This window comes from Salvelinus sp. IW2-2015, linkage group LG10 (genome assembly GCF_002910315.2).
Source record: "Salvelinus sp. IW2-2015 linkage group LG10, ASM291031v2, whole genome shotgun sequence".
In the NCBI taxonomy this organism is placed as follows: domain Eukaryota; kingdom Metazoa; phylum Chordata; class Actinopteri; order Salmoniformes; family Salmonidae; genus Salvelinus; species Salvelinus sp. IW2-2015.
This window is the reverse complement of record NC_036850.1, coordinates 6576930-6593202: the sequence shown is the minus strand read 5'-3', so window position 1 is coordinate 6593202 and position 16273 is coordinate 6576930. Positions and strand designations below refer to the sequence as shown.

Genomic DNA, 16273 nt, shown 5'->3' with positions numbered 1-16273 from the left:
TCCATATTAAAAGGTTCATTTGTTCAATGTTGGCCCGCGACTTTGTTCAGGTTTTACATTTTGGCCCACTGGGTATTTGAGTTTGACACCCCTGCCTTAGAGCATGGTGAAGTTATTAATTACACTTTGGATGGTGTATCAATACACCCAGTCACTATAAAGATACAGGTGTCCTTCCTAACTCAGTTGCCAAAAAGGAAAGAAAAAGCTCAGGGATTTCACCATTAGGCCAATAGTGACTTTAAAACAGTTACAGAGTTTAATGGCTGTGATAGGAGAAAAGTGAGGATGGATCAACAACATTGTAGTTACTCCACAATACTAACCTAATTGACAGAGTGAAAAGAAGAAAGCATGTAAATAACACAAATACTCCAAAACATGCATCCTGTTTGCAACAAGGCACTAAAGTAATACTGCAAAAAATGTGGCAAAGCAATTAACTTTTTGTCCAGAATACTAAGTGTAATGTGTGGGGCAAATCCAATACAACACATTACCGAGTACCACTCTCCATATTTTCAATCATAGTGTTGGCTGCATCATGTTATGGGTATGCTTGACATCATTAAGGACTGGGGAGTTTTTCAGGATAAAACAGAAACGGAGTTAAGCACAGGCAAAATCCTAGAGGAAAACCTGCTTCAGTCTGCTTTCCACCAGACACTGGAAGATGAATTCACCTTTCAGAAGGACAATAACCTAAAACACAAGGCCAAATCTACACTGGAGTTGCTTACCAAGAAGAACATGTTCCTGAGTGGCCTCGTTATAGTTTTGACTTAAATCTACTTGAAAATCTATGGCAAGAACTGAAAATGGCTGTCTACCAATGATCAACAACCAATCTGACAGAGCTTGAAGATTTTGAAAAGAATAAAATGGGCAAATGTTCCACAATCCAGGTGTGGAAAGCTCTTAGAGATTTACCCAGAAAGACTCACAGCTGTAATCGCTGCCAAAAGTGCCTCTACAAAGTACTGACTCAGTGGTGTGAATACTTATGTAAATCAGATATTTCTGTACTTCATTTTCAATACATTTGCAAACATTTCTAAAAACATGTTTTCACTTTGTCATTATGGGGTATTATGTGTAGATGAGTGATAATTGAAAATAATATTTAATCGATGTTGAATTCAAGTTGTAATGACGACATTTGGAATAAGTGAAGGGGCATGAATACTTTCTAAAGGCTCTGTATATGTGATCGTGTAAGCAAGGTTTGAAATTATTATTATTTAGTCAAATATCATATGTTTGGGCTTCTTGCGGTCAATTTGCAGRCAAAATTTATTTGCAGTCTACAAATTATGTTCAAGCCCACTGATTATCTGCTCAAGAAAAAAAATGTAGTTGATGAACCCTGGTCGGTCTAGGGAATACCATAGGCTTCCGCTTCCTATATTCTGGTATAAGTTTCCTGTTTCTTCGATTCTTATTTGATTACTCCCAAATGAACAATCTTTTAACATTGCCCAAGTTTGGACAATTAGCATGGGGACCAAACACTCAAAAGTTACAGACCTTTGGTACGTGCAGAGGTGAATTAGAAGTGAAATCCTCTATAAAAGTAATGGCTTAGTTTGAGGATGATGTTCTTCCCCAATGTCTATTGTAGGTAATGGGTATAATGATGCGCTGAACCGCTAGGAGTACACTACAGTAACTGCCGAAGCCAAAAACAATACTTAAAATAGACACGGTTACATAACATATTACAACCTTTCAAATAATAGCTTGTCAACAAAACCCTCAAACACAGAATGTTAAAGAAAACGAAACCCAGAAAAGGTGCTTGATTGGGCACTGAATGCATTAGAGCAGAATAACTCAGTGGGGTTTTATATTTACAGGTGGTGTTCTGAGCAGCGGGCCTCTGCTCTCTGTCTTTGACCTGATGTCAGGAATAACCTGGCCTGAAGCAGAGTAATAACCCGACCATGACACTATGTGAGCCTGATGATAAACAGAGCCACTGAATCTCCCATACCCTTAAGTATGGGACAAAAGTAGAATGCACTCAGCATGGTCCTGCAGGGTTAGTACTGTGAAATGAACCAGACCATTAAGACCAGTGGCGGGCAAGATGGACAGAGAGAGAAAGCATTACAGAATAGCAGTCAGTGCTGGGCTTGGATCTGAAACAATCTCCACATAGGAATGAAAGATGGAAAGAAAGGTAGGGCATATCTTTATGAGTAGACCTAAGTTTCTTGTTCCACCCCAACAAATCGCCATCCCAACCAATCGACAACTTCAACAATGTTGGTCCACTCACAGTTGCTGATTTCAGGTAGGTCGTACTTGGTGAAGTCCCACCACTGGAGGCGGTAGGTAGTGTTGGCGATGTTACTGGCCACAGCTGACTGACCGTCACCAATAACCGCACCTAGGAGAAGAAAACAGAGACACAAAAAAAATGCACAAATCACTTGTCATGACTGTCCTGTGAGGATCCAAATAGGTCAGGACAGCTTGGTAGTGGATGACTTCAACCAGACCCTCTCTCACCCACAGAGGGGGGGGGGGGAGGAGGGAACTGGTGGGGGGTTGACAGTTCACACCCTGTTGTAAATCAAGGAGAGAAAACATTCCTCTCCAAATTCACACAGGAATGTTCCTTTATCTACACAGACAGTTTCCTGCCGAAACGAATACATTCTAAAGCGAATACTGGAACAATATTTCTAACATAGAATGTGGGGAATGGTCAGAGACGATCTAAAGAATAATAATGTCATATGGGTTGTTATTTTGTGTTGTCATAAAAAAAATGTTATAAAAGAAATACTATAACTTGAAATCTCCATCCTCTACATTGTGTATGAAATATGGAATATGATGAAAGTATTTTTGTTAAGATGTGGATTTGATTTTAGCAGCCAACAGAGACAATGTTTTTGTATAAACTTTGCACAGTAAGTAGCAACAGCTAGTGAGGTCAGAGAGCGTGTCATTCTGACGGAACCGTCCCTTCGACCAGAGTGTATAAAAGGATTGGTAAATAAATKAACATTTAGACCAGAAAGGCGTCGAGCTGCAGCTCACGTCCAAAGTGGTTCGAACTCTGAAATCTCAAAACGAGGTCGAGACGATAACGTCCCCTCCCAGACAATGACAGCGGATTAGCTGTCCTAAGTAAAGTATCTAGAAAAGCGAATTTAAGTCGGACCATTCTACTACTTTTCAAAGCATCGTATTCTACTACACTCATCAACCTTGAGAACCATCGACACGGCTGGCTAGACTATCTTCAAATAAGCAGCTTTAGGAGCAAATGGAAGGGGAATCAACTCTGTAGTTCTGTTCAGGACTACACGACGGACAAAGACATTTACACGTGAATACATTCATGATTTCTTACTGCAAACAGGTGGAGGTTCGTCTGCAAAGTATATGATTACTGTGAGAGTAGTTTCTAAATGTACCAAAGTATTATGTCTCTGTCCCGCTCTCTCTCGACCTCCCAATCTCTTTTATAACAAGCCGCAATATTGTGTCAGTCCGCTAGGGACCTTTTTCTAATGTATTAAGTGTGTATGTTTATCCTGTGTTATCATTTAGTTAGCTAGTAAATAAATAATTTAACCAATTTGTGTAGTACTGAATCATAAGTAAGGCTGTGGTTTTTGCAGATGCAGTAGACTGTTCAGAATGATGATATGATACAAGGTTATGATTAATATGTTGACTGTTTTATGGATGTGATAGGTAAAGTCCTTTAGAGTTATATTCGGGAGATGGTAACTCTTTAAACAACCGCTCTCGTGGTGCCCCAAATTCCTAATGAGTTCATTGTTACAATGGTAACAATGAAACATAGTTAGTTGATTAGATAAATAACAATCATCAGATTAATGCAAGTAAAGCCACGACGCATTTCTATAATACCTATATTAGGTTATGGGAAAAAAGTGTTTTCTATTTTACAGTTTTGGAATTCTGTAAAGCCTTTGTTGAGCTGTCATCCAACAATAGGGAAAACCGCAGTGGTCCAGTACCAGGATTTTTCCTTTTTCTCAGTAAACAACATACTGTCGACCAGAGGTGTAAATGCTTCTGGTCGAGCCCATTTAAAAAAAAAATAAACGCTTCTTATGTTGACGCTCGCTCATGAACAAACCAGCGGTTTTGATTTCCCAGAGTGTTATGTTAATAGGATGCCCAATAACRTGGCTAATGAGAATGGAATCCTGACCAGGTGCACATATGTCAGTGTAGGACTAATGTCAAATCAAAAGGGTATTGGTGAAAAACTATAGTGCACTAAACCATTTAATAACCATCAAAGGTAGATACTGGTGTCTGTATGCTGTTATACCAAAAAGAGCAATCTAGAACATATATTATTCATAAGAATGTCTAAACCTACTAGGCAAAGAACTGCTCTAAAACAGCTCTAAAATTCTGTAAAATGTATGAAAAGAAATGCATTAATACTGCAATATCGCCAATTGCAAGGTCCTAATGAATAATGAGGTATAGGCCTAAATCATAAATGAATTTACTGGTTCTGATTTGATGTCAGAACAAACTTCCACCAGTCAGTACATAGTAAATGTCTGTAGTAACTGCACCAGAGGCAGAAACATCAATAGTAACTGCCCATCAGCTACAGTAAATGCCCCCAAGTAATTACATACACTTGACACATTTTCTGTCTGTGGCAGTATGTGTGTATGTCACTCCGGGAGTCTAGGACACTTACAAACAGCAACCGCAATTATTTTCTCACAGTTAATTTGAAATGGAGATAGGCCTCAGGCTTGCGAGACAAAAACAAGTTGTTCTACTGACTTGACTGCAAAATAAACTATGATAAAGACAAGAGACAATGGCTGTTTATACTGAGTGTTTCATCTACTTTCAAGGTGTTTAAAAAGCAAAGTAGATTAAAAACTGATCGAGTTTGCCATAATTAGCTATGCTTACATGACACAATTGTATAAAAAATTACAGAAACTGCAGTGTGAGGTTTTTATCTGCTGCACCATGGTAACGGGCTAAACCTCTTTCAAGGCTGCACTTTTCCTTCTTACAGGAAGACATCAAGTTTGCTGACCCTCTTTGTAATGTGGCAACCTTCGAACTTAAATGTTACATTTTGTACTTACACACAGTTGCAATTTGCCTCTACGGTATGTGGTTAACATTGCAGCCATACAGAGAACTACGATGGACTTTACATTTTTTTAACCTTTATTTAACTAGGCAAGTCAGTTAAGAACAAATTCTTATTTACAATGACGGCCTAGGAACAGTGGGTTAACTGCCTTGTTCAGGGGCAGAACGACAGATCTTTTTTACCTTGTCAACTCGGGGATTCGAACTTGCAACCTTTCGGTTACTAGTCCAACGCTCTAACCACTAGGCTACCTGCCACGACTTTACATATGGTTCGCAGTCTGCCCTCTGCTCTTAGTTAAGTCATTAAGAGAACATTATTTATAACTTCAGTTCCTTTTTTTTTGTCCAAGATCACTGAAGTGTTGGAGCAAATTACATGTAGARGGGCACTTGACAAGAGTTGCATTCATTTCTGACAGACCCATCATGACTCATGTCAGAGGGGGGGAGAGGAGGCCTAGACTAATGTAGGCCTAGTACATAGTCAGCTGCATACAGTGGGGAGAACAAGTATTTGATACACTGCCGATTTTGCAGGTTTTCCTACTTACAAAGCATGTAGAGGTCTGTAATTTTTATCATAGGTACACTTCAACTGTGAGAGACGGAATCTAAAACAAAAATCCAGAAAATCACATTGTATGATTTTTAAGTAAATTATTTGCATTTTATTGCATGACATAAGTATTTGATACATCAGAAAAGCAGAACTTAATATTTGGTACAGAAACCTTTGTGTGCAATTACAGAGATCATACGTTTCCTGTAGTTCTTGACCAGGTTTGCACACACTGCAGCAGGGATTTTGGCCCACTCCTCCATACAGACCTTCTCCAGATCCTTCAGGTTTCGGGGCTGTCGCTGGGCAATACGGACTTTCAGCTCCCTCCAAAGATTTTCTATTGGGTTCAGGTCTGGAGACTGGCTAGGCCACTCCAGGACCTTGAGATGCTTCTTACGGAGCCACTCCTTAGTTGCCCTGGCTGTGTGTTTCGGGTCGTTGTCATGCTGGAAGAWCCAGCCACGACCCATCTTCAATGCTCTTACTGAGGGAAGGAGGTTGTTGGCCAAGATCTCGCGATACATGGCCCCATCCATCCTCCCCTCAATACGGTGCAGTCGTCCTGTCCCCTTTGCAGAAAAACATCCCCAAAGAATGATGTTTCCACCTCCATGCTTCACGGTTGGGATGGTGTTCTTGGGGTTGTACTCATCCTTCTTCTTCCTCCAAACACGGCGAGTGGAGTTTAGACCAAAAAGCTCTATTTTTGTCTCATCAGACCACATGACCTTCTCCCATTCCTCCTCTGGATCATCCAGATGGTCATTGGCAAACTTCAGATGGGCCTGGACATGTGCTGGCTTGAGCAGGGGGACCTTGCGTGCGCTGCAGGATTTTAATCCATGACGGCATGGTGTGTTACTAATGGTTTTCTTTGAGACTGTGGTCCCAGCTCTCTTCAGGTCATTGACCAGGTCCTGCCGTGTAGTTCTGGGCTGATCCCTCACCTTCCTCATGATTATTGATGCCCCACGAGGTGAGATCTTGCATGGAGCCCCAGACCGAGGGTGATTGACCGTCATCTTGAACTTCTTCCATTTTCTAATAATTGCGCCAACAGTTGTTGCCTTCTCACCAAGCTGCTTGCCTATTGTCCTGTAGCCCATCCCAGCCTTGTGCAGGTCTACAATTGTATCCCTGATGTCCTTACACAGCTCTCTGGTCTTGGCCATTGTGGAGAGGTTGGAGTCTGTTTGATTGAGTGTGTGGACAGGTGTCTTTTATACAGGTAACGAGTTCAAACAGGTGCAGTTAATACAGGTAATGAGTGAAGAACAGGAGGGCTTCTTAACTTCTTGCAACTATAGGGGGTGCTGTTCCGCATTAGCACAATTCCTGTCTCTTATACACATCTAGATGTGTATAAGAGACAGTCCTTACACAGCTCTCTGGTCTTGGCCATTGTGGAGAGGTTGGAGTCTGTTTGATTGAGTGTGTGGACAGGTGTCTTTCATACCTGTCTCTTATACACATCTAGATGTGTATAAGAGACAGTAATTATGTCATGCAATAAAATGCAAATAATTTACTTAAAAATCATACAATGTGATTTTCTGGATTTTTGTTTTAGATTCCGTCTCTCACAGTTGAAGTGTACCTATGATAAAAATTACAGACCTCTACATGCTTTGTAAGTAGGAAAACTTGCAAAATCGGCAGTGTATCAAATACTTGTTCTCCCCACTGTATGTGGGGAAACCATCAGCAATGAAAATGACTTTTAAATGAAAAACCTACCCATTAAATTTGATTATGTTTAATCTGGGAAGTTATCTGCCCTTATGCTCTATTCCCCCCATTTCGTTTTGTATAAAAAAAAATTGAATTAGCCATCGTCTTACAGTATTTCCATGCATCATTGCCTGCGATGCCCAAAAACCTCATGGCAGAGGTTCAGGAAATGAAATGGAGTGAATCACCTATTCTCTGAGGAAGAGGGGAGCTATAACTAAAGATACCATCTGTAGTGCACTGGCTGATCTTGACTGATTGAAACAGAGTGGAAGGCCAGTAGATCTTTAAAGAGTTCATTTCACAAGTACTAGGCCTATACACCGGAAATACAAAGTATATGTTTCATGAGAAATGTCACATTTCAAAGCAGACACCGCTCAATAAGCTAAACATTTCAAATCATTTCATGGTTGAGAAATGTTGTATGATGATTCATCTTTGGGAAATCACGCTTGTCAGAATCATACGTGGCAAACAAACTACAGAATCTAGACGAGCACCATAGTTAGCCAGTCAATGACTAAGAGCAGATGAAGCCCCAGGCTGCTATTCGAAAAGCCTCAACCATTTTCACACCCTCATCGGATCAAGTAAGGGAACACTATGGAATCAAACTGGAGAGTGAGAAGGATTGGAGAGTTGAACTGGATAGAAAGGAAGTGTTTGGGACAGTGTGGGAAGAAGAGTAGCAAGACGTATGCCTGGAGATGTTATAGGGTATGAGGACAATGGAACAAAAATAAAGGAGTTGGCAAACAAGGAAAGGAGAGAGCGTAAGTGGTAGTATTTTATGCATATTACTCATAGCCTGCATTTTACTTCCCCCTGGTCTCTCAGTCCAGATGTAAAACCAGATACATTTTCACAGCTCCCAGTTAAAATTGGTCAAGGAGGGGTCAGAGGAGCCACTGGTTCTAACCCCATGGCCACGCAGACTACACCACTGTCACATGGCACCATGTATGAGAGAGAGGACCCTCATATGGGAGATCTGCTCATAATAGCACCACATGGTGGGTTTGGAGATTGACCACAACTCACGGACTTACTGCGCTCATACATAAAAAGAGAGTGGACTGATAGAGCTACAGTATATTTATTTACACCAGCGGGAGAAGACCCATGTTATAGTCACACTATAATACACAGAGGAGCAGCCATATGAGGATCAAGCACCCGGGGTCATATTGCGTCATGCAAATGCAACCACTGGCCTTCTAGGAGTCTCTGTAAATTCGGAGAAAAACTACTACATGAACGCATATTCGAAAACACACACATCTTATTCCGCTCTATTAGGAGACTAAGATCGGACTAGACAGAATAAGGGCAGTCGTTTTCCAACATCACTTAGACATTTCTCTGCTGGGGTTGTTTGCACTTTAAAAAGGACGGGGAGTCACAAGTCTCAGAGAAAGCCCCTTGTTGCTTTTTCCCACAGCCATTTGTATACCAGTTGAATGGCTGCTACTGCTGGTATTTGGTTCACATAGGGAGGTCTGAAACATCTGAATAATGGCCCCTTCCTGGCCACTCATATCCCCACATGGGTTGACCTCCCATAAACCAGATAACCTCTACTGCACATCTTGTTCTGTACATAAAATGGACATTTCTCCAGCAAGCTTGCTTGCTAGGTGCTTATGGCTTTCTATGTCAGGATACAGCTAGTGGTGTTTGTTTGTGGCTGAGCTACAAATGTTCAGTAGCTGCTACCCAGTGTGAGTGCATCTGATCAACAGAAGGCAGAGAAATGGGATGTAGCTCTTACAGCTCTTACAATACATACGAAAATAAACTAAATCACAGCGGGTACAAAACATAATGGAGTGCTGCAGCAGTACGGAGGCATGTAAAGTGGAGCTATAGAGTTGCAGGTGTGACAACTGCCCAATAGCAGAGTAATCACCCATCTTATCAAAGTTACATGAAATCACAGCGGATTTGGTTGCTGTGGTTACATCAACGGTGCATTGAGGCACGACTGATGAAATTTAGAGAGGAGAAAAGATACAAGGCAGTGGTAAGGGCCAAGATGATTTGTTGACTATAAAATAATTCACGTAATGTTTAAGGCTGAAATCTGGATTAAAAAACTCTAAATAAAACCGGGGAATATTTATGACAGCCCTAATACAAGAGCAATGCTAATCTCATTTGCCACACTACGAAATAACGCAAGGAATGCAACAAGAGGGGGCATTAAAGAAATGGAATCGGACTGACAATCAGTCTGTGTTCTGACAGTTTAAAACTGTTTACATTTTGCCAGTAGAAAGTCAATCCCTTCTAACTTCAACCACAACTGACAGAACCCGAAAGAAAGCGATGTCAAAACGAGCCCAATGTGGTTAAGATCTGAAGAGTACTGCAAAGTGTGTGCATGATTGAGTCAGTGTTTGAGAACATGTCTAAACGAGTAGCTCCATTACAAACTATTAGGTCTATACCCATGGTTTACGCTCTGAAAGTCCACAGAGGCTGTAACTGGCCTGCAAAGAGATGTGCTTTCGGGCTCGTCCAAGTACACATTTTGAAGGTACCATAAACAGCAGAAAGATGCATGAATTATGCAGAGGTCATAATAACTGGGCAGGGAAKAACTTTTTGGGCAGATGAGGTGTAGCTTTTAGAGTCCAGTGTCCAACTACTGCTGGGGCGTTCTTACATTTAAAGTTTTGACTGAGCCAGCATTACTTGCGTTTTGCAAATCAACAAACCATTCATCTACTAGCAAAAATGGATCATCTGCCACTCACCACACTGCCAGTGTGCTTTACTCAAAAGTGGAAGTGAGCCTAAAGCACAGCAGAGTGATTACCAATGCCTTCCTTAAACCCATTTTTAATTTCCAAGAGCAGAGGAGATGGAGACTCTGTAGAGTGAATTTTTCAAAAGGCTATTGTGTATGGTTACGTTATCTCTGAACAATAACTTAATATAATAGACACACTCTATTCTAACCACCGGGCCTCTGACGACTCTTAGCACGTACTCACTTCATAAAAAAACACTTAATGGAAAAAGTAGGTAGGTTTTTCACGTTTGGTGATGAGAAAGCTGCTGTCAACTGTCTGACACAGCTCTCAAGAAAGTATTACTAAATCCAAATGCATATCCTTTGGGAATTTCCAGGCAAGATTTTAAAGAGCCCATAACAGTATGGAGCACTGGTGTGTTCCTGCCATAGACTCAGCTCATCCTGAATTATCCCCATAAACGTCCCTCCTCCATAAGACCTAGGAGGGAGGAGAAAGATCTTGACCTGTGGCTCCACAGCCACAGGTCAACACTACCCCCTAGCTGGGCCTAGACAACATACACAATACACCATAGCCTCTAAAGCAAGGGTATTCAACCGGGGGTCCAGAGACCCATAGGTACTGCAGGGGGTTTGAGAAATATATACAGTTGAAGTCGGGAGTTTACATACACCTTAGCCAAATACATTTTCACAATTCATCCTAGTAAAAATTCCTCGTCTTAGGTCAGTTAGGATCACCACTTTATTTTAAGAATGTGAAATGTCAGAATAATAGTAGAGAGAATGATTTATTTCAGCTTTTATTTCTTTCATCACATTCCCAGTGGGTCAGCAGTCTACATACGCTCAAATAGTATTTGGTAGCATTGCTTTTAAATTGTTTAACATGGTCAAACATTTCGGGTAGCCTTCGACAACCTTCCCACAATACGTTGGATGAATTTTGGCCCATTCCTCCTGACAGAGCTGATGTAACTGAGTCAGGTTTGTAGGCCTCCTTGCTCGCACAAACTTTTTCAGTTCTACCCACAAATGTTCTACATGATTGAGGTCAGGGCTTTCTGATGGCCATTCCAATACCAATTGACTTTGTTGTCCTTAAGCCATTTTGCCACAACTTTGGAAGTATGCTTGGGGTCATTGTCCATTTGGAAGACCTATTTGCGACCAAGCTTTAACTTCCTGACTGATGTCTTGAGATGTTGCTTCAATATATCCACATCATTTTCCTTCCCCGTGATGCCATCCATTTTGTGAAGTGCACCAGTCCCTCCTGCAACAAAGTACCCCCACAACATGATGCTGCCACCCCCGTGCTTCATGGTTGAGATGGGGTTCTTCAGCTTGCAAGCCTCCCCCTTTTTCCTCCAAACATAACGATGGTCATTATGGCCAAACCGCTCCATTTTTGTTTCATCAAACCAAAGGACATTTCTCCAAAAGTACGATCTTTGTCCCCATGTGCAGTTGCAAACTGTAGTCTGGAGTTTTTATGGCGGTTTTGGAGCAGTGACATCTTCCTTGCTGAGTGGCCTTTCAGGTTATGTCGATATAGGACTAATTTTACTGTGGATATAGATACTTTTGTACCCGTTTCCTCCAGCATCTTCACAAGGTCCTTTGCTGTTGTTCTGGGATTGATTTGCACTTTTCGCACCAAAGTACGTKCATCTCTAGGAGACAGAACGCGTCTCCTTCCTGAGCGGTATGATGGCTGCGTGGTCCCATGGTGTTTATACTTGCGTACTATTGTGTGTACAGACGAATGTGGTAACTTGAGGTGTTTGGAAATTGCTTCCAAGGATGAGCTAGACTTGTGGAGGTCTATAATTTGTTTCTGAGGTCTTGGCTGATTTCTTTTGATTTTCCCATGATGTCAAGCAAAGAGGCACTGAGTTTGAAGGTAGGCCTTGAAATACATCCACAGGTACACCTCCAATTGACTCAAATGATGTCAATTAGCCTATCAGAAGCTACTAAAGCCATGACGTCATTCTCCGGAATTTTCGAAGCTGTTTAAAGGCACAGTCAACTTAGTGTATGTAAACTTCTGACCCCTTGGAATTGTGATGAAGTGAATTATAAGTTAAATAATCTGTCTGTAAACAATTGTTGGAAAAATTACTTGTGTCATGCACAAAGTAGATGTCCTAACTGACTTGCCAAAACTATAATTTGTTAACAAGAAACGTGTGGAGTGGTTGAAAAACGAGTTTTAGTGTCTGCAACATCAGTGTATGTAAACTTCCGACTTCAACTGTATATATAAAAATAATAATAATAAAACATTGATATAATAATACATGYTTTTATGAATATTGCTAGCAACAACAGAATAAACACATTTAGAATTACATACCTACAGTAGAAAAGAGGAGAATATAATTTCTAATGATGTCAACTTTATTTCTCAACTCCTAATATTGAGCAAATTACACTCACTGGAGAATCTGACATAGGCTTTGAAAAAGCACCCGCGAGTACCAGTCGCGGCAAGTGCCACTGGCTGCTGGTAAGCTTTCTTGACTGCTGCTATTTGTGAAAATATGTTTGGAGTTACGTTTCTATCTAATAGGCTATGTTAGAGTTTACACTTCCTCCTCCATTTATAATGTGTGGAGGTCAAAATAAAAAACAATGTACCAAATCTATGAACTAAAAATGTTTGATTACTGGCCTCCTGAGTGGCGCAGAGGTCTAAGGCACTGCATCACAGTGCTAGAGGCGTTACTACAGACCCGGGTTCATTCCAGGGCTGTGCCACAACCGGCTGTGGCACAGGCCGGGACGGTGCACAATTGGCCCAGCGTCGTCCAGGATAGGGGAGGGTTTGACCGGGGGGGGCTTTACTGGGGCGGCAGGGTAGCCTAGTGGTTAGAGCGTTGGACTAGTAACCGAAAGGTTGCAAGTTCAAACCCCCGAGCTGACAAGGTACAAATCTGTCGTTCTGCCCCTGAACAGGCAGTTAACCCACTGTTCCTAGGCCGTCATTGAAAATAAGAATTTGTTCTTAACTGACTTGCCTAGTTAAAAAATAAATAAAGGTAAAAATAAAATAAACTTGGCTCATCGCACCCTAGTGACTCCTTGTGGCAAGCCGGGTGCCTGCAAGCTGACTCCGGTCGCCAGTTGAACGGTGTTTCCTCCCACACATTGGTGCGGCTGGCTTCCGGGTTAAGCTGGCAGGTGTTAAGGAGCGCGGTTAGGCGGGTCATGTTTCAAGGGACGCATGACTCCACCTTCGCTTCTCCCAAAAGCCCGTTGGGGAGTTGCAGCGATAAGCAAAGATCGAAATTGGGGATAAAAAGGAGGGTAAAATACAAACAAACAAAAATAAAGAATATGGTTGATTACTTCTCCTTGCTATTCACCTGATAAGAAAAGACGAGAACATTTGTTTTGTGCTAACATATTATGGGGGTCCCTTGGTCGTCGGTTTGCCTGGGCGGGTGTCCCTGTGCAAGAAAAGGTTGAAGACCCCTGCTCTAAAAAGTCTTGCTTTATTGCATCATGATGAAACATTGAGAATAAATTATACAGTCTAATAATATCGCAGACATTTTAGGGTTATTTTTTAGAGGGTACAACTTCTTTACGTGTTTAGTGTAATAATGCAGGCCCTGTGCACATAGAATTCAGCTGGGTACACTTCCTGGGATATGACACACTGCACAACGGAAAATCTGTTGCCCGTCTGCCAATGGAGAAATGAGTCCAAAAGCAGGAAACTGCCTAAATCCCTAATGTATTGAGCTTAATGCTGACAGCTGGAAACTTCGCCTTTTCATTGGTGAGTGCACATAACAAGCATTCAGTGGTGACAACCGGGCAGCATGCCGTCAGTTACCAGTCAACATTTAAGCTAGTAACAGCCCGATCTGCAGTCTGATCACAGAAAAGAACATTCAGATATTCTAACATTGTTATCACAATGTTACATAACCCTCCCTGATCATAATCAGAACATCATTATCAGACAACCACAGCACAACTTCAATGTACACAACCAACCGACAGACAAATTCAGCAAAACCAAAGAGCATTGACAGGAGTTCAATAAAAATGGTATTGTAAAGGGAAACAAGACAACATAGAGCAAGCAGAATGCAGCAGTAAGCATTTCATACTTTCTATATCTGCTGAAAGTTACCCAAACAGGAAATGTAAAGAGAGGAGGAAAATAGCAGGAGTTGGGATGCAATCAGTCATACTGGAGATTTCTGCTCAACAACCTGACAATCCAGTCCACTCTTATAAGAGGGGGTTCAACAGTTGCACCTACAGTTGAAGTCGGAAGTTGACATACACCTTAGCCAAATACATTTTAACTCAGTTTTTCCCAATTCCTGACATTTAATCAGAGTAAAAATTCCCTGTCTTAGGTCAGTTAGGATCACCATGTTATTTTAAGAATGTGAAATGTCAGAATAATAGTAGAGAGAATGATTTATTTCAGCTTTTATTTCTTTCATCACATTCCCAGTGGATCAGAAGTTTACATACACTCAATTAGTATTTGGTAGCATTGCCTTTAAATTGTTTAGCTTGGGTCAAACGTTTCGGGTAGCCTTCCACAAGCTTCCCACAATAAGTTGGGTGAATTTTGGCCCATTCCTCCTGCCAGAGCTGATGTAACTGGTCAGGTTTGAAGGCCTCCTTGCTCGCACACACTTTTTCAGTTCTGCCCACAAATGTTCTATGGGATTGAGGTCAGGGCTTTGTGATGACCACTCCAATACCTTGACTTTGTTGTCCTTAAGCCATTTTGCCACAACTTTGGAAGTATGCTTGGGGTCATTGTCCATTTGGAAGACCCATTTGCGACCAAGCTTTAACTTCCTGACTGATGTCTTGAGATGTTACTTCAATATATCCACATACTTATCCTGCCTCATGATGCCATCTATTTTGTGAAGTGCACCAGTCCCTCCTGCAGCAAAGCACCCCCACAACATGATGCTGCCGCCCCCGTCCTTCATGGTTGGGATGGGGTTCTCTGGCTTGCAAGCCTTCCCCTTTTTCCTCCAAATATAACGATGGTCATTATGGCCAAACAGTTCTATTTTTGTTTCATCAGACCAGAGGACATTTCTCTAAAAAGTACGATCTTTGTCCCCATGTGCAGTTGCAAACCGCAGTCTGTCTTTTATTATGGTGGTTTTGGAGCAGTGGCTTCTTCCTCGCTGAGCAGCCTTTCAGGTTATGTCGATATAGGACTCGTTTAACTGTGGATATAGATACTTTTTTACCTGTTTCCTCCAGCATCTTCACAAGGTCCTTTGCTGTTGTTCTGGGATTGATTTGCACTTTTCGCACCAAAGTACGTCCATCTCTAGGAGACAGAACGCTTCTCCTTCCTGAGCGGTATGACGGCTGCGTGGTCCCATGGTGTTTATACTTGCGTATATTGTTTGTACAGATGAACGTGGTAACTTCAGGAATTTGGAAATTGCTCCCAAGGGTGAACCAGACTTGTGGAGGTCTATAATTTGTTTTCTGAGGTCTTGGCTGATTTCTTTTGATTTTCCTATTTTGTCAAGCAAAGAGGCACTGAGTTTAAAGGTAGGCCTTGAAATACATCCACGGGTACACCTCCAATTGACTCAAATGATAGCAATTAGCCTATCAGAAGCATCTAAAGCCAAGACATCATTTTCTGGAATTTTCCAAGATGTTTAAAGGCACAGTCAACTTAGTGTTTGTAACCTTCTGACCCACTGGAATTGTGATACAGTGAATTATAAGCGAAATAATCTGTCTGTAAACAATCGTTGGAAAAATTACTTGTGTCATGCACAAAGTAGATGTCCCAACCGACTTGCCAAAACTATAGTTTGTGGAGTGGTTGAAAAATGAGTTTTAATGACTCCAACCAAAGTGTATGTAAACTTCCAAATTCAACTGTATTAATGACGGGCATGATGTTGGCAGGCACTAAAACCACTAGACTTTTCTGTCTGAGTGTCCATCAACCACAGCATCAAATGCCTCCAAGAGAGCTCCCCTACTGGAGATAAAAGGTTGTCGCCCTCTCGTCTATAAAGAGAGACTACTGCATTACTGAGTCAGGACCCGCTAAGATA

The 16273-nt window shown here is 41.5% G+C and overlaps 1 protein-coding gene across 6 annotated transcripts in view; it reads right to left on the bottom strand.

Moving 5' to 3' along the window:
• Window positions 1–16273, bottom strand: part of LOC111969216 (activating molecule in BECN1-regulated autophagy protein 1B) — a 101648-nt gene that overhangs the window by 43959 nt on the left and 41416 nt on the right. For all 6 annotated transcript variants that reach the window (XM_023995213.1, XM_023995215.1, XM_023995216.1 and 3 more), the window contains one exon: window positions 2282–2392. In XM_023995213.1, coding sequence (XP_023850981.1) covers window positions 2282–2392 — 111 coding nt within the window. The remainder of the gene's footprint in view (window positions 1–2281; window positions 2393–16273) is intronic.